This window comes from Lathamus discolor, chromosome 6 (genome assembly GCF_037157495.1).
Source record: "Lathamus discolor isolate bLatDis1 chromosome 6, bLatDis1.hap1, whole genome shotgun sequence".
In the NCBI taxonomy this organism is placed as follows: domain Eukaryota; kingdom Metazoa; phylum Chordata; class Aves; order Psittaciformes; family Psittacidae; genus Lathamus; species Lathamus discolor.
In genome coordinates, this window is record NC_088889.1 from 1,917,482 (window position 1) to 1,943,078 (window position 25,597).

General features: G+C 52.7%; 2 protein-coding genes across 8 annotated transcripts in view; one reads left to right on the top strand and one right to left on the bottom strand.

The window, feature by feature from the left end:
• CEND1 (cell cycle exit and neuronal differentiation 1) lies at positions 1-24,207 on the bottom strand. Of its 7 annotated transcripts, XR_010613829.1 has the most exons (4): positions 24,094-24,207; positions 23,255-23,355; positions 22,743-23,084; positions 9,132-9,307 (listed from the first exon to the last, which is right to left on the bottom strand). XR_010613829.1 is itself a non-coding variant. In XM_065685077.1 (3 exons), the coding sequence occupies exon 3, from the start codon at positions 9,128-9,130 to the stop codon at positions 8,744-8,746; it is 387 nt and encodes a 128-aa protein (XP_065541149.1). In that variant the 5' UTR covers positions 9,131-9,307; positions 23,255-23,355; positions 24,094-24,178; the 3' UTR covers positions 1-8,743. The 7 variants fall into 7 exon arrangements, 6 of the variants coding, with proteins under 6 accessions (XP_065541149.1, XP_065541152.1, XP_065541148.1 ...); XM_065685077.1 differs by lacking the exon at positions 22,743-23,084 and having other exon boundaries at positions 1-9,307; positions 24,094-24,178; XM_065685080.1 differs by lacking the exons at positions 22,743-23,084; positions 23,255-23,355 and having other exon boundaries at positions 1-9,307; positions 24,094-24,181.
• LOC136017085 (NACHT, LRR and PYD domains-containing protein 3-like) overlaps positions 22,235-25,597 on the top strand; it is a 10,664-nt gene continuing 7,301 nt past the window's right edge. Inside the window, exon 1 of the mRNA XM_065685071.1 lies at positions 22,235-23,010. The gene's annotated coding sequence lies outside the window, so the exon portion shown is untranslated. The remainder of the gene's footprint in view (positions 23,011-25,597) is intronic.

Sequence of the window (25,597 nt, forward strand, 5' to 3'; positions counted from 1 at the left end):
TGTGTGTATATATATCTCTGTATATAGTTTATTTCTCACAATCCTGGTAAGAGTTACAGGTGTATTGGGAATCATTTACAGTTTCACAGCATATGGAGTGGCCATACAGCTTCTGATGTGAGTAACATACAATGGGTAGAGAGCACACGTTTCCAAACCCATCCACCCACCACTCATACAATGGGTTTTCAAAGCTAATACTAGATTCAGCTACATAGAAAGCCTGGAATATGGTCGGGTACAGCGTTGGGTGTCGGACAACACTGTCGGTCACAATGGGACAAGCTAAACTACTTTAATTTTCAATCTAGTATTTCTAGTCTACCTGCATTATTGCATTTATACGCTTGTTTTTGTTTTAAGTCAAAGGAAATAGAATACTATATGGGAAAGGAAAATTCTTGACTATTTTAGGATTTGAGCTGCAGCCCATACAAAGTGTCCATAGAAGCATAGACAAGGTTATAAATTCAACAAGGTATAAATCAGCTGGATAGCTTTGTGTGTAGGTAGGTGTCCATTTCCCTCCAGGAAATGTGTCTCAGCAGCATATTGTGCCTGAAAGCAAAACCCAAACCAAACCTGTATGCTGAACACAGGTAAAGAGGTGTCAGTGACGAGCAGGTCTGTTTGTACAGGGAAGAAATCAAGGTGTTGCTCTGAAGATCACTATCCTTTGCAAAACACATGTAGGGGCTGGCTCAAACCCCACTGATGCCATTGGGAAGATGCCTGTGGGGTAGCAGCAGGCGCTTCCCTGCTACCAGCAATAACTTCCCGAGGGCTTTGGATCAGTCCCTGGAAAAGTAACAGAATCCAAGCAAACCATAAGGAAAAGAATCAAAATCCCCTGTAATCTGACCTTCACGTTCCCTTCCTCCTGTTTTAGTTGCTCCACCAATTTGTTATCAGCCTGCACCTACCGCTATAAGAGAGTTGGTTTTCACTGGGGAGTCCAGACTGCAACTCTTAGACATCAATGGAAACGGTCCTAAGCAGTGACTTGGGGAAGGGCACCAGGTTTTAGAAGGGCTGCTCAAAAGTGAAGAAAGCCAAATTATTCACTTGTTGGTTGGTTTTTAACGTGACAAAACTGTATGGGCACCCTTGTCCTTATCAAATCACCTCAGAAACTTGAGTGCTTGAAGCTGCCGCGGCAAAACCAGGGATACAATGCAGGTCTTTACAGTTGCAACGATGATGAAAGGTTTCCCGGTGGGAGGTTTGGTACCGGAGCATCGTCGTGCACAGACAGAAAGAACCTGTGCCTTTATTCTTGCTCTGCTGCATCGGGCTCTGCATTCTGAGTGATGAAAAAGTAACAGAATCTTCTGTGAATTTCAAGCTGGAAGCAACTGAAGGAGAAACAGGAGCAAGAGGAATGCATTGGTCCAAATCCTGTTTAACCCAAGTTATGGTTTTCAGCAAAAAAAAAAAAACACCCCAAAATGTTTAATTTGAAGGGCATCAAAGAATGGAGAGCACAAGTCCCCAGCTACTGCGTGCCAGAGCATCCAGGCACAGCACACACGGTCCAAAGCAGCAAGTGGGACTATAACATGCAGTAGAACCAAACTCATGCATTTGGAAAGCCAACAGCTATGATCCTGCAGGCTTTGATACCAGCTTATCAGCATGGTTAGTTGAATCAGGTGTAGATTTTCAAGGCCCAGAACTCTTGCATTACTGCATCAAGTGATAACACCCAAGCAGCCCATTCATAACCAAAAGATCCTTGCAGTCTTCTGCATCCTCAGCCTTTGCAGTGTTCTGCATCCTTAATCTTTTCAGTCTTCTGTATCAGTCCTGCAGTAGGCCCCTGGAGCTGCTTCTTCAAGGCCAGCAGAAATGCAGGTGGTTGATATTAGCTGCATGGGTGGCATGGAAAAGCAAAGACAAGAAAGGCACCTTCCAGCTGTGGCTTCCTCATCTGCTGAGCTCCCATGGCAGATAAGAGCACTCAGCATCTTGCAGACTCAGACCCTTAAGCCTTAGCAATTAGGGCAGATGAAAGCTTCACATATTCTGCATTGCTCTTGCAGTGCTCAGTGGCTGAATGTTGCCTGCACCTTTCATGTGTCTTCCTCAGCCTCGGGGCAGGGTTTGTGCCTAGCTGTGGAGAGGCTACATCTGCAGTTGCCTAGGAAGGAAGTAGGGAAAGGAAAGGGAGTACAGTGCCGTAGCCAAAGAATCCGTGAAGGACAAGCAATGGATTAGATCTCCATAAGCCAATGGAGCCACATCTGGCATCTTCAGCCTAGGAATTTGGGTGTTAAACAGGAAAGCAGGTCACAGGGCTGGCCTGATGATCTCAAAGAGGAAAAAGTCATCCTAAACCCCCTTTGATGAACAGATCTAACTCCTCAGGGCCAGTCAAGGTAAAGTGACAGAGCAGACCACAGCAAGATGCAGTAGAAGACATAGAAAACCAGTGTTGGACAGACCCAGGCACGTGCAGCTGAATGGCATGTGGGGCATGTTCCAAGTCAAGGTCTCAGTTATATTGCGGTACCCTCAGGAGCACCTTGTGTCACCATCTCAATTCAAGATGATCTAACTCAAGCTCAGCTTTCTGTATGACTACCTTCAGTCTGATGAACCTAGGTTAAGTACCCTCTCATTTTTGCCATGACAGCTCAGATGTCTTATTCTGTGCCCTTTGACACTTAAAAGATAACTTCCCATTAGTGATTAAATAATACTTCAAATAGATAAACTGCAGCAAAGAACTAATCACCAGCTCAGTGAGGGCAGGAGAGAGTTTCAAGAGAACAAAAATAGGCCAAAAACACTGCAGGAGAAGTACTTAGAGGCAAATGATGGGCTGAAAAGTCCATTAAACAGAGAGAGCTGAAAATGGCAGAAATAGAGCTGGAAAGCCCCGAGCAGCAGGATTTGATCCACAGTACTAAGCAGACACTGCTCTCATCGCCCTCTCCTGGTTTCTTTAGCCTGAAGAGCATAAAGCTTGAAGTACATGGGCTGAATGACAGCAGAGGACGTTGCTGCACAGGCTTCATCACACTCTGCAGTGGAGCTGTCAACTGAGTGCCACTTGTAAGACCCAAAATGTGCAGGAAGCCCAGGTCAGATCTTCAGCAACTTAGACACAGAGTCTTTATTATGCAGACCAAAGCCAGTTCTCTTCATAAAGGGAGGTGCCCAACCTGTAAAGCAGAACTGCAGCCAGTTGATGAGGTGATTGCCTTCTCCTGTGCACTGGGAGATGTCTCCCAGCTTCATGATGATGGGAATGAGACAGCAGTAAGATGCTGCATGGCTTGGGAAGGGAACCAGCATCCCTGCCTTAGCATGAAGTCCCAGCCTGAGAGGATGGGAATGCACGTAAGGTTGGATTTTCAGTCCTTTTAGGATGTGAAAAAGGAGAACAAAGCCCTTCAAAATGCCTGAAGAATAAACTTGCAATTTCCTTTAATCGTACAAAATTGGTTGTAGAAAACTTCAGGTCTTTTTCATGCTTCACAAACCCTTGAAGACGGAACAGGGGCAGCAAAAATTCCTTTGGAAAAGTCAGTGGAGGTTAACTTGCACGGAATCAGTTGGTCATTTTTCCTTATGTCCAAGAGAAATAACTAGAAGTGGTTAGGGTATGGAAGTTAATGCGTCCTTACCAAAACTGTGAAGATGATGGAATTGTTCTCTCTTCTCTGCACATCCCTGTACCGTTTCTTGTACGCACTCAGTAGCACTGCCTCGCATCTTGGTGTAGAGCGGATTGAAATTCCAAGAATCCCACCTCTCAAGTACATTTTGACATTGCCTTCCTTCTTTGGTGTGTTTCCTGAAGGATGATTTTCCTCGCACCTCTTCAGGACTGTTTGTTCCAGCCGATTCCCAGAATAGAAGGATGCTGACTTCTAAACCCCAGTGGCGGTTCCAGGAAAGGAAGGGAAGTTTTTAAGGCAGGAATCATCTCTCACCAGCTCTTGGGGCTTTAGTTACACATTCCTTACACTAAGCAGGACTAAGGAATGTTTCTGTCAGCTCAAAAAGAAAGCATGCCATTGGGATGGGTTTCCATTTTACAGTGACCTGCAGTTGTATCCCTGGTGCCTTCAAAGGCCTGAGCAGAGCATGGTGAAGCCAATGGAAAACTTGTTTTCAGTAGCCCATGGATCGACCCCTAAACTCTGATTCAGCAGAGCCATAAACCCACTTTTAACTTCCCACTCAACCTAAAGGAACTAAGAAGGGCTTCAGGGTAAGAGCCTGCCCAGTGCTTTAAGCATGAGGTGAACAGCACCTGCAGGAATGCATTCTTACCCTGCTGAAAACACTGCTGCATTATCCTTCAGCTTCCAGATTTGCTTGCATCCTACTGCGGAACTTAACAGGAATAACAGGACTTTTCCATAGGAGAAAAGAGGAAGCAGAAGTGTGATCCATTTCATCTTCAAGCTAGAAGCATCAGAAAACCTTCCACTAAGAGAACATAATGACATCTTTATAGTCGACTCAAACTTATAGCTCCTTAAAAACGCATTGAGGTCAGGTGTAGTAATTGAATCTCTAGTTGTAGTGATAAGCTACAATGTCTTCAGATTCCTAATTTATAGACTTAATCAAAAGAGTAAACTAGCAATCTAGATCTCTTCAAACCCCAAGCACAGCATCTGGTTCGAGTTAACCCCACGGAGATAGCACTAGGAGGACTTCGTATCACAAACACCACACAAAGAACATCAAGCAAATAACAGCGTGTGCTCAGTACGAGAAAAGACAACTATTTATTTAGCACAGCGAGTTCAGGCATCGAAGCCTCTGCTTCCACGGGTTTGGGTTCAGCTTCAGCTCTGAGAGGGGCAGATTTGCTCTTCTCAGCCTACTTCTCGCTGGGTGTGTTTTATCTCAGAGTGAAACCACTGCACAGCCTGGCACATTAAGGCAGAACAGGAGGTGTTTGCTAAGAGGGTGTCGTCTGCAAGTCAGGACTGAAGTGCATCGCCCCAGCCGCCTGCTTAGGGGCTTGTATGGCATCTACATTCGAGCTACCTGACTCAAATCAACACTAGACCCACACTTCAGAAAGCACTACAACACAGTCCGGTATAGTCTAGAAGTGCCTTGTTTTAAAGCAAGCAGCCCACACGACTATCCAGGGAGGGGGAACAGGAACTTTGAGCTTCTAGCACAAGGGGCACATCATACATTCAGCAGTTCACTAGCCATACATTCTGTGCACTGAGAAGAAACCAGGGGTGAAAAGGAATCCGGGTGCTACACGGCAGGATGTGAATGGCACAACAGAAGACAGCACAAGACACTTGGTGGGAACGCAGGGCAACAAATGAAGGGGCATCTCCAGGTTGGCTGTTCCCCCCCTCTCCCAGACTGCAGTAATACACACATACATGTACGTATACATAGAGACACGGAATATGCTTCAAGGCAGGGTGATGCATACACACACAAACACCGGTATGTTCCAAACCAAACTGCCAAAGGGGTGAGTCCCAGGTACCAAATCTAGACAGCAGACAGCAACGCTAAGCCATCGCAGTAGGTGGAAACCCCCTTATGAACAGGACATACCCTGCTCAGTGCCTAGGGAGGGCTCCCATGTGCTTACATACCCCAGGGATGAGCTGCAGCCCCATCACCATCTCTGCGGTGGGTTTCTGGGTGAAATTCCTGGCATCTGAGGGCAAAAAAGGGCAGGGGGAAGTTGGAGGTGGACAGAAATGGTTAAGGCCCATGGTGGCTGAGAACTGGGCTTCCCCTCTTCTGTTGCCAAAGGTTAAGTCAAGGAAATAAAGAACCCTTTAAGTTAATAGGGGAGTTTAGAAAGTAAAATAGGTGTTCCTTTTTCCTCCCCCTTTATCTATCTATGCTGGTCATGGCAGAATAGATAGATGCTCTGTCTGTAATAGATAGTGTCACACACTGCTAAAGAAAGAATCATATGCTGGGCCTGAGAGGGAGGGAACAGACAGGACAGGCAGAAGCATCTCTTGGAGCCAGGCCTCCCCTTGAAAGCAGAAGCCACTGTCTGAAATCATCACCCTCCTCTGGCAAAAGGTGAATCAAAGCATCAATTTCCCTTCCTCGTGAGCAACATAAGCAAAGATTTCCTGGTGCCAAGAGCTTTGTGCTGCAGAGATCGGAGGGAAGAGGAGCTCAGGGATGGCCACCCCACATCCAAACCCTGGCAGTTTGGATCCGGTGCTCTATTCCCAGCGGGTATAGGCATGGAGCTCAGGTTCCTGGCAGGACTGCACTGCAGTTTGCCTCCGGTTTGTGCTCCCAGATTTCTCTCATGGGGAACCAGAACGCACAGATCAGGGTGCAAGGGGGAACAGGAGGAGCCGGGATGCAATGGGAGTCTCTCCCCAGCATGGCGAGAGGTTGGGCAGGGCACCAGCAGGGTCCTCTTGCAAAGCCCAGCTGCACTCACTGCAAGGGAGCTGTGCGCGGGCTGCCCCTGAGCTGTGTCCTCTCACATCTCTGCTTTCCAGATACCTTCCTGTTCCTTTGCCTTTGCTTGCCCTCCCCTGTCTGTCCCCAAAATAACATCTGCAAAACAGGAGGAGGGGAAATCAGTTCGCAAGGGAAAAGTGGCCTTAAAGAAACACAATGGAGCCTTCTGCTGCAAGCCACAGAGACCCTCCAGGCCATAAGTGACGCAGTGCTACTGGGAGACACAACCACAACACGGCCACAGAGTGCTTTAAGCTACCAGGGTTTCCGCAGGGGCTGTAGCACTGGTTCCAAGCCCAACATGCCTGCCCCTTGTCTCCATTCTGGTAGAGGAAGGCATTAAACTTCAGCAGCACACAGCCTGTGGTTCATCAGAAGGCAGCATCCGATAGTCCCACAATCACCTTTGGGGATATTTTATGAGTTTTAGGGAAAAGAGGATGGCAAAGCTCACCATAGGAGTGGCCAGGCTGCATTAAAATACCTGTGTTTGGGGAAGCCCTGTGCATTCAGCTTCCTGGAGGTAAATAAGACAGACATGAGCCAAGAGAAGAACTGCCAGATCAGGTTATACACAGCCGCCAGCAGCACTTACCCCAGAGGCAGTACCTGAGGAACCCAGACCTTCCTCTGGCCCTGCACGCACTGAATTCACACATCCAGGCTCAGTGAAAGATGTACAGCTCGGGTTCAACTGAACCCACTCCACTCTATCACAACCTCTTACCAACCATCACTCCAGCCCCTGGCCATCAGCTCCAACTGCTGCTGAGCTCTGGAGACCCCACACTTCTGACCTCTCCTAAGCTCTGGCCTAATTTCAAACCATGAGACTCTGTTATGCAGCAGCACAGCAGCCAAGAACAGTCTAATGGAAGCTTTCAGACCCAGGTCTGTTCACCTTATAGTGTTAATGGCATCAGCCAACGCACTGAACACCCTCTCTCGTCGCCTGCCTTTCTTCTCCCCCTCACAAGGTTTAGTACCTTGGCTTTGGAGCCAAGGTACTCACCAATGAAACCAGGCTGTTCCCGAGGGATGGGAATTTGTCTCCATTCCCAAAGTGTGGAGCAGTGACAGATCCCTCATAGGAGGGAGGGAAGAAATCCCCCCAGGGCAGATGGGCATCTAGAGCCCTTGGATAGGGTTTAAAGCAGATCAGTGTTATGGGGTCCCAGGTCCTCTCTGCCCCTAAAACCGGCTCCTGGCTCCCTTTTCTCCCTTCTCATGTACCAAGAGACCAAAGCCCTCAGCAGGGAAAAAAAATCAAGTGAAAAGCCTGATCCCAAGCCCAAAGAGATGACCAGGAAGAGTCCAGCTGACCACAAGGGAGTTGGGGCTGAGGCCACAGCATCCAGCAAAGCCCAGCCTAACCTAGGAAATACTAGATCCAAAACAAAGTCTCTCTATTCCCAAACACTGCTGTATGACCCTGCTGAGCCCTGGCATCCCAAAGGCTGCCTGCCAGCGTGAAAGGAACCAAGCAGATGGCAGCTCCTGCCTGCCCGAGGTCAGCACGGGGCATCACCAGGTATCTCTCTGTGCACTGTACAGCCCCTCTGCTCACTCCCCCCTGGCAGCTCAGCAGGGAAGTGGCTTGATGTGACATCCCCCGTTGCATCCTCAGCTCTACCACGCTGCAGTCTCAGCCTGTTTTCTATGGGGAACTTTCCAGTTGGCTGGAAGGTGGGCTGATGAGCAGCAGATACATGAGACCTCTATTAGAGGTGCTGGTTGGTCATGGAGCCTGCCATTGCCCAGTGCTTCCCCTGCCCTGGGGCTGGTGGATAAACACCAGCCCAACACACAGCGACAGGCAAAGCAGGTCTTAGCACAAGGCTCCATCTCCCCCTTACACCATCTTCACCACAACCCAACTTGAAACCAATCCAAACAGGAACCAAAAGACAAAGCAGGGACTCTGGACGGGACGCAGGACACTTTGGACTCGAAAACAGGGGACTGCAAGAGAGGTGAGGGTGTCTCCCAGGGAGGACAGCAGGGGAGGGGAGGGGACACCGTCATTTACACCCATCAGGAGAAGCTGTAACCTATACACAGTGGTAGAAGCCAAGATATAGTACATGAAAGAACACACTGAGTGCATGGAGTTACCCCGCACCGGGTCAAACCGCACAGTTGTCTTCAACAAGACTTGGAGTTGCAGTTGGTGGTTGTTGTTGACCTATCTAGCTCACTATATAGATATGTATATAGAGAGATATGTATAGACTTTCTCGGCATGCATTGGTCTCAAAAGGAGCTGTACAACGGGGCTGGGTTCCTCATCCCCATCCCGGCTCCATCATTTTTTCCGGGCTAGGAAGGCCACTCCCACAACCACCGCCAGCGCGGCCACCGCCACCCCTCCGACGATGAGCAAGGGCTTCACGTTGTCGAAGATGCTGCCCGGCGACTCCTCGGAGCTGTTTCCCTTGTTCTCAGAGTCAGGGGACGGGCCCGTGGCCTCTTGTGTCTCGGTGGCCGCAGGGCTGGGTTTCAGGCTGCTGTGGTTGTTGGCGATGGCAGCGTCGCCTCCCGCCTTCTTGGTGGCAGGAGCAGGCTGCTCTTTGGGGGCATCCTTCTTGTCTGCGTTGGTGGCAGGCACAGGGCTGGGCTTTTCCGGCTTCCCGGAGCTGGGGGCCTTGGCGTCGGGTTTGTTCCCACTTCGGACGTTGCCTTTGGAATCCATCCCTGTGAGCGCTGTGGGCTGTGAGTGGGTGCAGTGCACGGGGCTATCCCAGCTCTCCTCTCCTGCTGTTCCGGCTGCTGCAGAAGGCAGAGGAAGCACCTGAGCTCAGCCCCTTGCAGTGGTCGTCTTGGGATGATTCTCACACTGGCGGGGTCCTATCTGAGCATGATACAGCACCTGGAAGAGGAAGCAGAGCAGTGAGGTGAGGGGAAGGCCAGAGCATCCAGTGCCAGCCTACCTGGAGGTAACAGAGGAGGACAGAAACACAGCTGGGAAGATGTTGGATCTTCCCTGAGTAACTCTGAGCTCTATTCAAAGCTTCTGCTACAGTCCCTGTACCTGCAAGAACATCAAGCAAGTGGCACTGCCTGTCATCCCTGCTGCCACAGCCAGGCTCCATCTGTAATCCAAGTCCACCCCATCTCTGTATGTGATGCCATTTGTCAGTGACGAGAGATGCTCACGTCCAACCAAATAAATCTCACTTTTCATTTCTCAGCACAGATCCCTACCTCCTGGGTGAGGAGAGAACATTGTGTTCCACAGGAGAGCAGATCGATAGCTGCTCCCTGCTTCTATCTCATCCTCTACCCTTCTGGCAGCAGTTCAGTTTAGGAAGTGGTTAATGCGTGATCTTGTCTGATCCTCTCCTTCCAGATGGATACTGCAGCAAAAGCAGGATTAGTTCCTCAGTTATTGCAGCCACAAGGATTATTGCTGTCAGCGTTTCTGGTGCAGCCACAACAAAGTGAGGCAAGCAGCAGATCCTCAGCTGGTGCCAACCCGTGCATTGACTCCGGTGCAAGTGCATCCGTTTACTGTAAAGCTGCATCTCACAGTGACTGAGAGATCTCACTCCTGCCTCCTTGCAGAGCCGAGCAGGATGTCAGATGTGCTGCAGGGGATTAACTGGAGCCATTTCTGATGAAAGCAGTGAACAGCACAGCTACACCCAGAGAATTCAGCTAATGGACAAAATGGGCTTCAAAAGGTGCTAAACACACAATAGAAGCATCACCCCCAGTGAGCCTCAATAGGCAGAGTGCGCCAGGACACGGAGCTCCCATGGCTACACCTCTGCGTGATGGGAGGCAAGGAGGTGGCTGCCACCCGGTGCAGCACCACATCAGCTTTGAGCTTGGGCAATAATGAGCAAACAGGAGGCAGCTGTGGGATGAGCCTGCTTCATTACCTCCTGCCGAGAGCTTCCTGCCTGCTCAGGGAAACAGGAGCTTGTTCACTGCCTGCATTTAGACGTAAAGAGGCTCCTCAAAGACCTCCGCACACAAATGCTCCTTCCAGAGCGGCTCAGAGTGCTTTAAAGACATCCAAGATGGTCCCAGGGTTGCAGCACTGGTCGGTGCCGCTGATTCCTCTGGGAAACAGGCGAACACGGTGGTGTTCCACCCTCCATCTCCATAGAAACACTGGCCTGGAGGAAACCTACTCACAGAAATGCCAGCGCAAAGCTTGGTGTAAGACAGAATCCCCCCCACCCCACCTTTGCTCTCCTTTGTAAGCCATTGTTTGATAGGCACCAGCTTCTCAACTGGAGTCGACGGAGGGAGCTGCAGCACTGAAATCATGGCAGTCCATCACTCTCACGCTGCACCAGGCATGGTGACCATAGACTGGTACATCATGTACCGAAAAGGCTGTCTGAAAGGCTGGCAGTTACCTGGGAGTGTAGTCTCCACTCTTCCTGTAGCATGGAATGGGGACAGAAGGCTTGTCACAGCACTTACCTAACACACCTCCCATAGAGGATGAATTCTAGCTGGGTAATATCTGCTGAGATGGAGCCTGAAGCCTCCAGAAGGCGTTGGATGATCCATGGTGACCAGTTTTGAGATAGCACATGGACAGGTGAGAGGCAGATAACCTGCCCCAGGGTTATTATAGCCAGGGTTAAGCAGGATAGTAGCTACTCTTCCCTTAGATTTGTAACTCAGTCCAAGTCCATGCCCTTCCTATGGAGAAAACAACAGCAGGCAGATCTCCCTAGCAGCTCTACATGCTCCAAACCCACTTTGTGTGTTAAAGAAGAGCACAGTCTCTTTGCAGCCAAACCACGCTCACATTTCTGAGTCTGTCATATTACACCTCTTTGGGAACCCAAAGCACCACCACTCTCCCCTGGTGCTTCGCTGAAGAGGTAGCATGCACTTGGGCATCCTGTAACCCCACAAACACAACCCCAGATGCTCACCAAGCTTAAGACCTTCTGTGGGGCTTGGTAGACAAACACGTAGACCTGGTGACGTGCAGGAATATTGCCCTTTCCCTGCTCCTGTTGTAATACTCCTGCAGGTACCACCTTGTCCTTCCTACTGCCTCCAAAAAGCAGTCATGGAGCTCTGCTCAGCAGAAACCCTATTTAGATTGGATCTAAGGAGGAAATTCTTTCCTGTGAGGGTGGTGAGGCACTGGAATGGGTTGCCCAGGGAGGCTGTGAGTGCTCCATCCCTGGCAGTGTTCAAGGCCAGGTTGGATGAAGCCTTGGGTGGGATGGTTCAGTGTGAGGTGTCCCTGCCCATGGCAGGGGGTTGGAACTGGGTGATCTTGAGGTCCTTTCCAACCCAAACTATTCTATGATTCTATGATCCACGGCAGTCACTCACAGGGCTCTGCCCTTCATTCTGGGAGCAATCCATCCTCGTTTTACAGCTGGTACAAGGCTGGCACGAAGGAATAGTAAGTGGAGCCCAAGCCTGAAGCGGGCTCAGAGGTTAAAGCAGGGAGAGTCACATTCATCACGTCATGAATATTACATCACCTGCTTAGTCACTTTGATGGCAATCACTTGGGCCACTCACACACTCTCCACTATTTCTGTGGTTCTACTATATAAGCCAAGCATTAAACGCCTGCTTCTTCCCCTAGGAAAGCCACATGCAGCCTATGGAGGTGATGGGTAAAGCACGGAGAGGGGAATCTGGCCCCTGGGCTGAGAAATGGGGGTTCTGCATGGTCCAAGAACCTCACAGTTAATCCACACCCCTCCGTGATCAGCTCTGGTTTCCAGGTTCCTGGAAGCAGGAAGGATGGTTTTGCTCTGAGCCCTGTCCCACAGCCCTGCTCTGCTACAAAGAGCTCGGTAGAGAGCGCCTTGATTTCCAGGTGGGTTTCCACTACAAGCAACGGAAGTCCCACACACAGATTAGAAAAGGTTTTAAAAGAGGTAGAAATCAAAGTAAGGCAAAAAAACCAATATCAGCAGTTCTTCAGCGTCCACATGAAAAGGCTTTCTGACGTGGTTTCCTATGTCTGGACCTGGGCGCAGAACTGCCCAGCATCCCTCCAGCCCCTTTGGCTCGGTTGAGATGATGCATCTGAGAAGCTCAGGCTCCCTTTCTGCTACTTCTGCCCTGACCCAAGGTCCTCTTAGCAGAACATCCTCTCCCATCACAGCACTTAACCCCCTTCTGTATGCTATTACCTTCCTCCCAAGCAGACTCCCCCACCTTGGGTATCACCCCCGCTCCTTTCCCTTTCCAGCCCTGTGCTTTCAAGGGCTTGTGCTCCTCTTTAAGCACTTCTGTGTCCCACAGACTGAAGATAGATGCTTTCCTCATTTCCAAAAGCTCAGCCTGCACATGCAGATGTGAGGGTTTTTTCCACAGCCCTTTTGTCTCCCCCTCTTCCCTCATTCAGTCACACAAAGTTGCTCTCTAATGGCCTGTTTCTCTACCTTTGCTTTCTTCTTTAGAGCTCCTCACATCTATTTATTCCTCCCTTCTCTCTGCTCCTCAGTGCCTGTCTCCCCCTTCCAGCTCCCTCTCTGCCTCCTACACAGACAGCAGCACTTGAGAGGTTTCATTCCCTCCCTTTCCCCTCACCCTGTGCCGTTTCTTTCTTTAACAACTTGTGCCTTGCAGGGGGGGTTCACTTCCCAGCAGCTAAACCAGGCTGGCAAGAGGGAGCAGAGGTAATGGAAGCAGTGATCAAGGAGAAAAGGGGGGAATAAAAGCCCCTGCAAAAGCAGCATCACACAGCCCCCACAGCCCCCCTGGGGTGCTGCTGGCTGGTGTGGCTCTCAAGGTCAGTGCAACAGGGCTGACATGAGGAGCATCTTTCCTTGGCTCCCCTGAAGGGCACCTTTTCCGCCTCCCCCCCTCCACAGTGAATTAGCAAATACATCTGTTCATCTGCCTCCTGTATATGTAATACATCGATTTCAGCTGCTGCACAGATGAAAGCTGCATCAATCTGCACCGAATGGAGCAGATGAGTCACTGACAGCTTTACCATAACAGCAGGAGAAAGGCTTCCCTCTGCAGAGACCAGCCCCAAGCCCTACAACCTTTCCCCCACTGCTTCAAGCTGGAAGGGAAAAGCAGCAACTTAAGAATCATGGAATCAACCTGGTTGGAAAAGACCTTTAAGATCAGGTCCAACCATTCCCCAGCACTGCCAAGGCCACCACTAACCCATGGCACTGCGGGCCTCGTCTACATGGTTTATATGAGATATGCTGGGTGTCCTCCAGTTGAAAGCATCACTCTCAGAAATAGCTGCTGACCACATCAGACCTGCAGCAAATGCTGTGGAGGAAGAGCCAGAGATGGCAGAAAAGACCTTATATACCCACAAATCTTCTTCCTTACCCCCTAATCTCCCCTCCCTTTCTTTGTTACTCCTACCTGTCTGGGAAACAGGCAGGAAGGCTCGTGTTTATGGGACGAAGAGAAGAGTTACAAGCACCAAAGCCCCATTCCCATAGGCAGCATGGCCTGTGCTGGGTTTTGGGCAAAGAATCAAATGGCTCCCTATTACTAGGCCAGTATTAATGCTTCTTCCTGCCTCATCTCCACTGTCAGCCCCCAACCCCTTAGCCTGAAGCAGCTGAACCACGGCAAAGACCATCCTGCAACCCCAAATTGCTTGAGCCAAGCGCAGTCACCCATGGGTTGGGGATGGAGGTCATCAGCAAGGAGACCAGGTGTACAGCCAAGCCTGCCCACAATTCCTTTTGGAAGGACACAGCTGGAAGCCAGGAGAGCGGAAAGCACTGAGAAGTGCTGGAGGAGATGGCTTGTGCCTCGCAGGACCCTCCTTCTTGAAGCTAAAGGAGGACTTTGAACAACACCCAACACAGTCATAGAATCATAGAACAGTTTGGGTTGGAAAGGACCTTAAGGTCATCCAGTTCCAACCCCCTGCATATTCCTAAGCCATTTGCCCTTACACCAACACAGCAAAAGGTTTTCAGCGCCATGGAGGATGAAGAGACCTCAAACCCCATTCATTTCAGGTCCCCCAGCAGGTTCTGTAAGCCTCAGGTGGCATTTGGCTGGTTTTAAGACCAAACGAGCATCCTAAGGGACACAAAATGACCTTTTCCTAAGGCAGCTTCCCTTTGGGAAGGGCAGTTTGGCTCTGGCTCCCAGGGCTGAGTCACCACCACACATGCAGGCCCCAGCAGACCGAAGTCTGCAGATTGTGTTCCTGGGGCAGAATCATAGAATCATGGAATAGTTTGGGTTGGAAAGGACCTCAAGATCATCCAGTTCCAACCCCCCTGCCATGGGCAGGGACACCTCACACTAAACCATCCCACCCAAGGCTTCATCCAACCTGGCCTTGAACACTGCCAGGGATGGAGCACTCACAGCCTCCCTGGGCAAAGCATTCCAGTGCCTCAGCACCCTCACAGGAAAGAATTTCCTCCTTAGATCCAATCTAAACTTCCCCTGTTTCAGTTTGAACCCGTTACCCCTTGTCCTGTCACTACAGTCCCTGATGAAGAGTCCCTCCCCAGCATCCCTATAGGCCCCCTTCAGGTACTGGAAGCTGCTCTGAGGTCTCCACGCAGCCTTCTCTTCTCCAGGCATAAAGAGGAGAAACATAAAGAGCATAAAGAGGAGAAACAGGATTCAGCCACTCCAAAGAGGAGCCTGCAAACGCACAATTCCCTGGAAAGGGAACAGGGAAAACCAAATGAGCAGCAGGGCTGTGACTACACAAGGTGAGATGAGCTGAAATGAGGACCAGGCTGTTAGAAACTGGGGGGATCAAGTGCTGCTGCCTAAGCTCTGCATGTCCAACTGTACCCTTCAGTGCCGATCAGTGTGATACAGGAGGTTGAACTTACCCACGTGAGACCTTCAGATGGAAAACAGCACGGTCATATGGACTATTACCATAGGGCGGATGGCAAAGGTCACACCAATCTATAAGAAGGGCAAGAAGGAGGACCCGGGTAATTATAGACCGGTCAGCCTTACCTCCATCCCTGGAAAGATGATGGAACAACTTATTCTTGACTCCATCACTAGGCATATCAAGGATGAGGGGGTCATTAAGAACAGCCAACATGGTTTTATGAGGGGGAAGTCATGTATGACCAACCTTATAGCCTTCTATGAGGAAGTGACTAGGTGGAGGGATGATGGTAGAGCGGTAGATGTAGTTTTTCTTGATTTCAGTAAGGCATTTGATACTGTCTCCCACAGCATCCTCATAGATAAGCTAAGGAAGTGTGGGCTTGACGATCAAGTAGTGAGGTGGATCGAGAACTGGTTGAAAGGAAGAAGGCAGAGAGTTGTGGTCAATGGCGCAGAATCTAGCTGGAGGTCTGTGACTAGTGGAGTTCCTCAGGGGTCGGTGCTGGGACCGGTGCTGTTTAATATTTTCATCAATGACCTGGATGAGGGAACTGAGTGCACCCTCAGCAAGTTTGCTGATGACACAAAACTGGGAGGAGTGGCTGACACACCAGAGGACTGTGCTGCCATTCAGCGAGACCTGGACAGGCTGGAGAGTTGGGCGGGGAGAAACTTGATGAAATTTAACAAGGGCAAGTGTAGAGTCTTGCATCTGGGGAAGAACAACCCCATGTACCAGTACAGGTTGGGGGTTGACCTGCTGGAAAGTAGTGAACGGGAAAGGGACCTGGGGGTCCTGGTGGATAGGAGGATGACCATGAGCCAGCAATGTGCTCTTGTGGCCAAGAAGGCAAATGGCATCTTAGGGTGCATTAGAAAGGGAGTGGTTAGTAGGTCAAGAGAGGTTCTCCTCCCCCTCTACTCAGCCTTGGTGAGGCCGCGTCTGGAATATTGCGTCCAGTTCTGGGCCCCTCTGTTCAAGAAGGACAGGGAATTGCTTGAAGGAGTCCAGCGAAGAGCCACAAAGATGATTAAGGGAGTGGAACATCTCCCTTATGAGGAGAGGCTGAGGGAGCTGGGTCTCTTTAGCTTGCAAAAGAGGAGACTGAGGGGTGACCTCATCAATGTTTACAAATATGTGAAGGGTGGGTGTCAGGATGATGGAGCTAGGCTTTTTTCAGTGATATCCAGTGATAGGACAAGGGGCAATGGGTGTAAACTGGAACATAGGAAGTTCCACGTTAACATCAGGAAGAACTTCTTTACTGTAAGAGTGACAGAGCACTGGAACAGGTTGCCCAGGGGGGTTGTGGAGTCTCCTACACTGGAGATATTCAAGGCCCGCCTGGACAAGTTCCTGTGTGATGTACTGTAGGTTACCCTGCTCTTGCAGGGGGGTTGGACTAGATGATCTTTTTAGGTCCCTTCCAACCCTTGGGATTCTGTGATTCTGTGATTCTGTGACTGAAGTGGTGCGAGGGAAATCAGCTGGAGCACATGGATAGAGCAAGTTCATGATGTGTCGAGGGAAAGGCAGCCTGTTCTGAGAGGCAAAGGCTTCTCCAAAGAGGTCCAGGGTTACTGGCTAGAGGGCAATGCTGGTTCATTGCCCCTTGGCATTTAATGGCAAAAGAAATAGGCTGTGATCATTGCACATTGCCCTGGAGAAGGGATCATTTCAGAGCACCACAGCACAGGACTTGGGGTGTCCCTCCTGTGATCCTGAGGCTTAAATCCATTCTCACCTCCCTTCCTTCTCCCTGCACACCAAAGTGGCTTGGAGGAGAGTTAAGGAAAGGAGGGACTGAGTGTGTGCTGCAATGAGAAGACTGCAGGAGGAACCGCAGGTCCTGGCTAGCTCAGCTGAGCATCATGTAAGGCACCATCCAACCCCATTGAAGTAAACCAGGGTTTGTGCCCCCACAGCTGAAGGCAGAGCTGGAATCACGCCCCTGACTTGTTCCAGGGTAGAAGTGAGAAAGAGCTTGCTGACTGCAGCCAGGCTGGCCCTGCTTTCCCTGCATGGGATTCACCTTAAAACACGGGCTCAAGTGTGGCACCTCCACTGCCCTTTGAGGCCATCTCCCATCAGAGGGCTTGTGTCAGGCACCAGCACATCCCATCGCTTCTGGAAACCCAGGGGGAATCAGGCAGGGACGTCCTGGGGCTGTTCAGCCTGGAGAAGAGAACCTGTGTGGAGAGCTCAGAGCAGCTTCCAGTGTGTGAGGGGGCTACAAGGATGCTGGGGAGGGCTCTTCATCAGGGACTGGAGTGATGGGACAAGGGGTGATGGGTTCAGACTGAAACAGGGTTGGAGCTAAGGCAGAAGCTCTTCCCTGTGAGGGTGCTGAGGCGCTGGCACAGGGTGCCCAGAGAAGCTGTGGCTGCCCCATCCCTGGCAGTGCTCAAGGCCAGGTTGGACACAGGGGCTTGGAGCAAGCTGCTCCAGTGGAAGGGGTCCCTGCCCGGGGCAGGGGTTGGAGCTGGAGGAGCTTTAAGGTCCCTTCAACCCAAACCATTCCATGATTCTATGATAGGCAAGGCCTAACCTTTTCCCTTGCTGAAGAGGGGAGCTGCTGATGGCTCCAGGATTTCAGGGCTTGAGCCCTCAACCTTCTTGTCTAACCCCACAAGCTTGGAGCAGCAGACACTGTCCTTTGGAAAGCATCCTCAGGGGTCTGTGCCTGTGTCCTCTGCCAGATGGGGAGTGACCCATCCAGGCTGGATTTGTGTTCAGTCCCTGCCCCATCCCAACAACCGAGCAGTGTATTTTGTGCTTCAGTACTTCAAGTCCCCATTTCTAATGGGCACAAAGAGCACTTCACCCCCTTCCTGAGCTGCTGGGGGGAAATAACCACGTTAAAGGCAGGCAGATGCCAGGCAAGCACCCAAGAGAAGCGATGGCATAGAGTGACTAAGCCTTTCCCCATCTCCAAGAAGCGCTGTGAAGACAGATGAGGTAATGCAGTGCCTCGGTACCACCATCAATATTAAACCAGCTTTACATAAGGAGCTCAGCTGCCGTGGGCAGCTCCCCAGGGAGGCTTTGAGCTCCCTTACAGCCTGGTTTATCCCCCCCGCTCCTGACGCCGTGCACGGCAAATGGGATCGAACCCAAGGCAAGCCCAGCAAGAGGGGTGCTCCTCGGAGGTGCTGCTGAGCAGCCTCGGTGCAGCAGGACCAGAGCAGGGAGCCTGCTGCCCACCAGCCCCCCCAGAGACACAGCACCAGAGGCTGCTGACCCACTTCACTGATGGGATATTTATGGATCCTTTTCCTTGCTGCTCCCCACATTCCCCCCCCTTCCTCCCGGATTAAACGTTTCCCTCTTCAACAAACCCTTTCCATCTCGAGATGGAGAGTGTCAGATGCTGGAAATCTCTTTAAAGGCAGCAGCAGCGGCTTCAAGTCGCTGCCAGCAAACCTCCATGGCTGCATCCATCCTGTGGCTGCTCCCAGTGACCAGACTGCATCCATCACCACGCGGAGCACACCCAGCCTCGCACATCCAGCCCCTCGCTCCCCGTGCCACCGGGATCTTCACCTCTCTCTGCATGATGCATCAGTTCAGAGGCTGAGTTATTCCCGGTACCAAGGTGGGATGTGGGAGCAGGATGGGTCCTGTAGCTTTGCCTTATATCTGCAAAGGGAATGGCTGTGGGATGCAGGCCCGGAGCACCACAACGGGCACCAACCGCAGAGAGATGGGGCCAAGTCCCAGCTTACGACCCAGGTTCCAGTGTCCCCTTCAGAGGCTGCGCTGCCATGCTCCTGCATGGGTGACACAGCAGTTTGGGGTCCCACAAGCAGCCCCAATGCACTCCCCACCAGCATAAGCCCAGAGTAAGGCAAAACCATCTTCTTCTACACCATGACCTCTGCAGACGATCACATCTGAGCTGAGTGAGCTTGTCCTGACCCCTCTCTGAGAGATGGAGGTGACATCCACAGCATCACTAGGGTTGGAAGGGACCTCTGGGGATCATCCAGTCCAACCCCCATTGCAGACACACTATACTCTGCCGGGGGCTTTATTCACTTCTTTGTTACCCCCAAAGCACAGCTCTAACCTGCACGGCTCAGGCACTCTCTACACAGCCACCTGCATGGCAAAACCATGCTCCTCCTCTCTGTTCTCTTCTCTCCCTTATGGGGAAATAAAGCCATAAGGCCCATGAGAAGCGGTTAAACTGACTCTCTCTGCTCTTCAACCCGCGGCACTGAGGGCAGCGGCGCTCGCTGCTGCTTCACCCTGCCATCAGCGGAACCAGCGGGCTCCTGCTGCACGAATCCTGCTGCACCAGCTCCTTGCAGGCCACTTCCTAGGTACAAACCCAGCCACTTCCCTGCAGCACCATGGCACTTGCAGCTCACATCAGCTTCCTGCCCACAGCCCTCTCAGACACACACAGGCTGCTGCCTGGAAACCCCAGCCAAGAGCACCCCTTCCCTCCTCCATCAGCATCCATCACCCGCGGTCCCAAAGGGGCAGCACATCACCCAGACCCCACATCGCGCTGGTACGCCCAGCACAAACCCCTTTCCTGTGGTCTGCCCCCCAAACCGCAGCAGAAATGAGGGAGGAGTTGCCAAAACAGCGTTGGGAAACAGAAGATCTTTGTCTCAGACTCTCCACGGGTGCCAATCACATGCTCTGACTCATGTCTATAGGGGTGGGCACTGAGCTGTACCCAGCACGGTGCTGGCAGGGGAAGTCATGCTGGCAAAGGCTGGCCAAGCCGCCTGGTCCCCCCCCCTCAAGTGCCACCAGCCCTCGTGGTGCACCTGAACCTGCTGCAATCTCAGCCACAGCTTCCAGAATGAGAGAGAAGCTGGGAATGCTTTGCTGAGGTTGGGATGGAAACAGCCTCCTGCTGCAAAGCAAACCCCAGCTTCGCCGGGTCATAACACGGCTTCCAAAGGGGCCACTGTCATAGCTCAAACAGCTCCCGAGCGCCTCACTTTGCTGTGCTGGCCCAGCTTCCAGCCTGGCTTTGAGCCCCACATCAGGCACAATCAGATCCTGATTTCCCCCTTTCTAGTTCCATATTTTGTAGTGGAACAAGCCTGTAACTTTACCCATCAAAAAGGATGAGGTGCTAAAACATTAAACCTCCCCCTGACCGGGCTGAGCATCACTCACCCAAAGCAGACATTTAAGGGAACAAAGGCGAGGATTTTCAGCCAGGATGACTGTTTTCCATGGCAACTCTTCTGCAGGACACTGCATGGAAGCACTGGAGCAGTTTACACCAGGGAGTGATTCAGGAGATGCAGTGGGAGATGCGCAGCCAGCAACGTGAACCACAGAGCCTTAACCCACCAGTGTGGCATCCTACAGGCAGGTATGGGTGCATCCCGCATCCCAGACCACTGTGCCACCCCTGCATCCTGCCCTGGGCACTGCACGTCTTGGCTTTTGCATTTCAAACCCATTCACTTTGTTTCTTTAGAGCACATTTCCAGCCCTCCCAGAGCCAGCAATTCAATGCCACCAATGCTGGGCACTGGGGACAAGTTGCTGCATCAAAAGGTGGCACATCCCTTCCTGGGGACAGGCTGGCACCTCCTGTACCATCAGAAGAGAGGCCACCAGAGCCCAAAAGCCCCATAAGAAGCTGGCCCAGCAGCCTCCTGCGGCAGCTCTGCTGTTGAAAATGGAGCTGTCACCCTTCCAACCACAGCTTCATAGCTCAGCATCAGTGACATCTCCTCCTCCATCACTTGGAGCTGTTCCAGGAGGGAGCAGATGAGCAATTCCCAACCAAATCCACCCTAACACACGGCTGCGACCATGCCTCAGTTCTCTGCTCAGCAATGGCTCAGTGGTGCCATCCCTGGAATAACACTGTGGCGGGGTCAGCAAGTGTTTCCTGCCTCCCTTCTGCCTCCTGGAGAGGGATGAACAGCTCATCCCTTCCCACCAGAGCCCTGCTCTTTACACTGAGCCTGCCAGCACTTTGGAACTGCCTTTGGCAAGGGAGCAGATGCTTCCAGTTTGGGATGCTGCTCCCCAAGCAGTTGGTACCCACACGCAGAAGGCTGATTCTAACAGATCTCTGCTTGTAAGGCCTGTTCCTGACAGTCAGTGGCTCCTGTATCTCAAATTCAGCATCCACAAGCAAAGATGATGCGGGCTACATTTGAGATGGTGAAACAGCCCCAACCACTGCAGGAAACAGCAGCAAATTTAACGTCCCTCTTCAGCTCCATCCTAAACCCATCCCTCGGGATCGATAGCAGGATTGCACCAGGCTTTGGCGGCATCACCCTCCTTTGTGGCTCTGCTGTGGTCAGCAAATGACTATAGAGACAATTCTGCATGTGCAGAGCCAGGTCCTGGATCTATCAGTCCCCAGCTCTGCAGGCACCAACCTGAGAACAGAGGGAACAACGCAGCACCAGGCAGTGACATTCCCGGGATGCTCCTGGCACGCTCTGGGATAAAGCCCATCACTTACCTTGTGCGGCAGAGCCAGAGCGCAATCCCTGCCTGCACAAAGCTGGGAAGCACCTGGGAGAGGATGGATGGGGCTCATCCAGCCCAGAAACGCTCACTCAGAGAGCTCCATCCCTCCCCTCTACCTACCCCCGTGCTGAAGCAAGGATGGGGAGAGCCTGCCAGGGTGCTCACAGGCCCCGGCCCCAGCAGCCTGCCAGGGAGGGGATGGATGCAGAGGGATGGATATCCGCATTTAGGGGAATTCTGGGTTCCTTCCCCCATCCCACCACATTATCCCGGTGCCAGAGGCTGGTGCTGGGCGCTGCGGCTGAGGAAAGATGGGAAACGCTGAAGGTCAAACCTGTGAAGGTCAAACCTGTGAAGGTCAAACTTGCGGAGGTCAGTGCCGAGACGGAGCAGGGAGCTGGATCCAGGCTGCTGCATCCTCCCTCTCCCGGCAGCATCCTGCCCAAGCCCCACCCAGGGAAACGGGGCTGCAATGGGAGCGCTTCCTCCTCCCCCTCCATGCCAAAGCCCGGCCAGGCTGGGAAAGATCCTCTTTTCCCCCCCTAAACCCCATCAGAAGCTGCCGGATGATCAGGGAACGAAACAGGAGCAGGGACCAAAGCAACAGGTCGCTGCGAACAGGGATAGAATAGAGCAGCAGGGACATGAGGCTGAAAAAGCCAAGACATCCCCCATGCGTTCCATCCCTGGAAGCACACAGCCCTGGTACCCTCCTCCCTGCCGCTCCTTCGGGGCGATATTCTCCCCATAGCGCAGCATAGGCGCTATTCCCGCTGTCATCTCGATTTTAGTCTGTTTTGGGGGCAGATTTCCCTTTGTGAGCTCTTTTCCAGCCCCAGCTGCTTTGATATCGAAGGACACCCCTTTAAGATCAAACCTAACAGAGCCATCCCCACCTCCTTCCCTTGGAAAGATGATTCACAGGATGCTGTTTGCTCCTATCCGTGCTTGCCTCCTGCCTCAGCACCCACAGCAATAAGAGACATTGAACCCCCCCACCCCCGGGCAGAGCACGAAGCAAACCAACACCACAAACCATGCAGAAGGAAGAGGAAACGCGCTGGAAACCGGATCAAACCCTGCTGGGGAGGGCTCAGGCTCCTGCCGAGGCTGAAGGCTGAGGGGGATGCTGCCGCTTCCCCTCCTTCCTCCCGGCAGCCCCGCTTCCGGCACATGGCTCCGCTTCTCCATGCTTGGAAGAGCCCGGCTGCAGCATCAGAGCCCAGCGTCCATCCCGGCGCTGCTGCTGCTGCTGCCCCTCCGGGAGCACCGGGACCAGGCCGGCCGAGCCAAGGGGATCGCAGGTAGGAGGAAGCACAGGGAGCAGATGGGAGCCCATGCGCTGCGTATGCGGAACTGGCTTTTCCGGCTGCCTGACCTTCAGGGAGCAGGAGCAGGGAGCTGGGGTGGGAAGGGAGCTGCTGGGGGCCACCCGTCCCCACCGGTTTGGGTTGAAAGCAGCCCTGTTTAACGGGGGGGGGCTGTGGGGGTTCATGCTCCTGAGCCCTTGACCTCCATCCCAGGCTGCTGCGAGCAGGGGCCACTCACCTTGACCAGGTAGATGGGGGTCTCTGTTTCGCTCTGTCACCCACAGGAGGAACGCAGCACCCATGGATTGGGACCCCGGCGCTCTCCCCCCACCCCGGGTGCTGTTGTATGGGGAGGAAAGCAGGAAAGCAGCAGCTCTTACCTTGTGTCCTGCAGTCACACCTTGGGAGCTGGCTCTTGCGCAGAGAGGAGGGAGGGAGAAGGCAGAGGAAGGGGGGGAAACTTGGGAGTTTCCCACAATGCACCTCTGCAGACTGCATGAAGATGGAGAGCAAGGGGGGGGGGGGCAGCCATGCTCCAATCCGAAGGGAAGGGCTGGGATTTAGAGGGGGAGGAACAGGATGCCAAAGGCGGGCGGGGGAGAGGGAGAGGAGAGGACTGGACTGGACTGGACTGGGGAGGACTGGGGCTGTCCAGCTGCATCTGCACATCCCCTGTGATCTGGGGCTGAGCTGGGGTTTGCTGGCTCTGCAGCTCAGGGCTGCCCCTGCAGCACTGGGTCCCTGCCTGCATCTCTCACTGGCTCCTCTAAAGCCAGGCTGGGTTTGCAGTGAATACAAGTGGGGGGGTACAAACTGGGGGAAATGGGAGGGGAGGAGCCTGGTAAACTGGGATACTTGTGTGTGGACAAGAGAAAACAGGAGTAGGGGCTCCCCCCCGCAGTGCAAGGGGTTTCCAAGTGTGACAGTGCCCCAGTGGTGAGTTAAGGGGTGACAAACCCCTCTTGCCAAGGAGCAGCGCGTTGGTTGACAGCAAAGAGCCCTCCCTGCCACAGCCTCAGCTCCTCCAGCCAGGCCAGGTCTCCAATTCACATCACTCAGCTCTAATCTTGCTCTTACCCCAAACTGCAGCCGGGTCCTGGCACTGTCTGTAGATCTTTGAGGCCTGATTTCCTGAGCAAACCAAGCTCTGTGATGCTTGTCCATCTTTGTCCGTACGGTTACTTGGACCCACTGACCAGCTCCAAGTGATTGTGTAGAAATCACGGATGTCGTAAGGAGGTTATACCCAGCAGTCCATGAGAAACCAACTTGCTGAGCTCAGCTGCTTGCAGAATAACTCGTTCAGCCTTCCAGTGCCTAAAGGGGCTGCAGGAAACCTGGAGAGGGGCTTGGGACAAGGGCCTGTAGGGCCAGGCCAAGGGGAATGGCTTGAACCTGCCCGAGGGGAGACTGAGCTGAGCTCTTAGGCAGAAGCTCTTCCCTGGGAGGGTGCTGAGGCGCTGGCACAGGGTGCCCAGAGAAGCTGTGGCTGCCCCATCCCTGGCAGTGCTCAAGGCCAGGTTGGACACAGGGGCTTGGAGCAAGCTGCTCCAGTGGAAGGGGTCCCTGCCCATGGCAGGGGTTGGGGCTGGGTGATCGGTGTTTCCTGCCCGCAGGAGCCAGGTCCGGGTGCATCTCAGCTGTGTCAATGTGCACAGGAGCACCCAGGCTGCTCAAACCCCTCTGTCAGTTAAAAACCTGCCTGAAGGAAGCTGCAGAAAACAAAGGGGCCGAATGCCAGGACCCAGCTCTGCCGGGAGCGATGCGGCTCCCAGCGCGGCTCAGAGCAGGGATGCACAAGGTGATCTTGATGCAGTCCTTGGCTCCAGGAGCCCGCTTGGCTCAGACGAGCTGGCACAGGCGGGATTGGCTGTGGGTGATGCTGATGTCCCTTCTGCTGCCTGTCTGGCCCCACACCGGCAGCACCAGCCCTCCCCACTGCTTTAGGGACTTGTGCCAGGCTCAGCTGAGAGCATTAAGTGCGTGCTTCCCCTTCCTAACATCCTCCAGACCTGCTGCGAGCAGGTGGAAATCCGTGATTTAATACAGGAAAAGCCCCCACATGCCTGCTCCCAGCACTCATAAACCCCTTTTACCACTGCTACATCAATGCAGAAGCCCCCTTGGCCTCTGCATCTCCCCTCAACACAGCAGGAGGATGGGGAAGTGGGAATTGGCAGCTCCAGTGCCCAGAGCCTGGATGTGCTGAGGCTGGGGTGTGTGGGGCTGGCTGCCTCAGCCCTAGGGGGTAACCAGCCCCACACAATGCACTCCCAGCCTCAGGCTTCTGGAAGGTACCTTCTATGGCTCAGATTCCACATTTTGGAAGCATTTTGAGCTGTGTAGACAAAAGGGAAGTAAAGGAAATGAGCCATAAACCCAGTGACCTCCTCCTGCCCACTGCAGAGAGAAGGGGATGTGGGGAAGGAGCACCGGAGCCAGGCAGCACCCAGAAATCCCCTGGTACTGAGCACAGGATGCGTCCCACGCAGCAAGTGGGTCACATCCCCTAACCCAGCACAGGGGAGCAAGCAGCAGCTCAGACAGGGAGCCAGGCAGGTGAAAGGGGCTTCTCCATGGT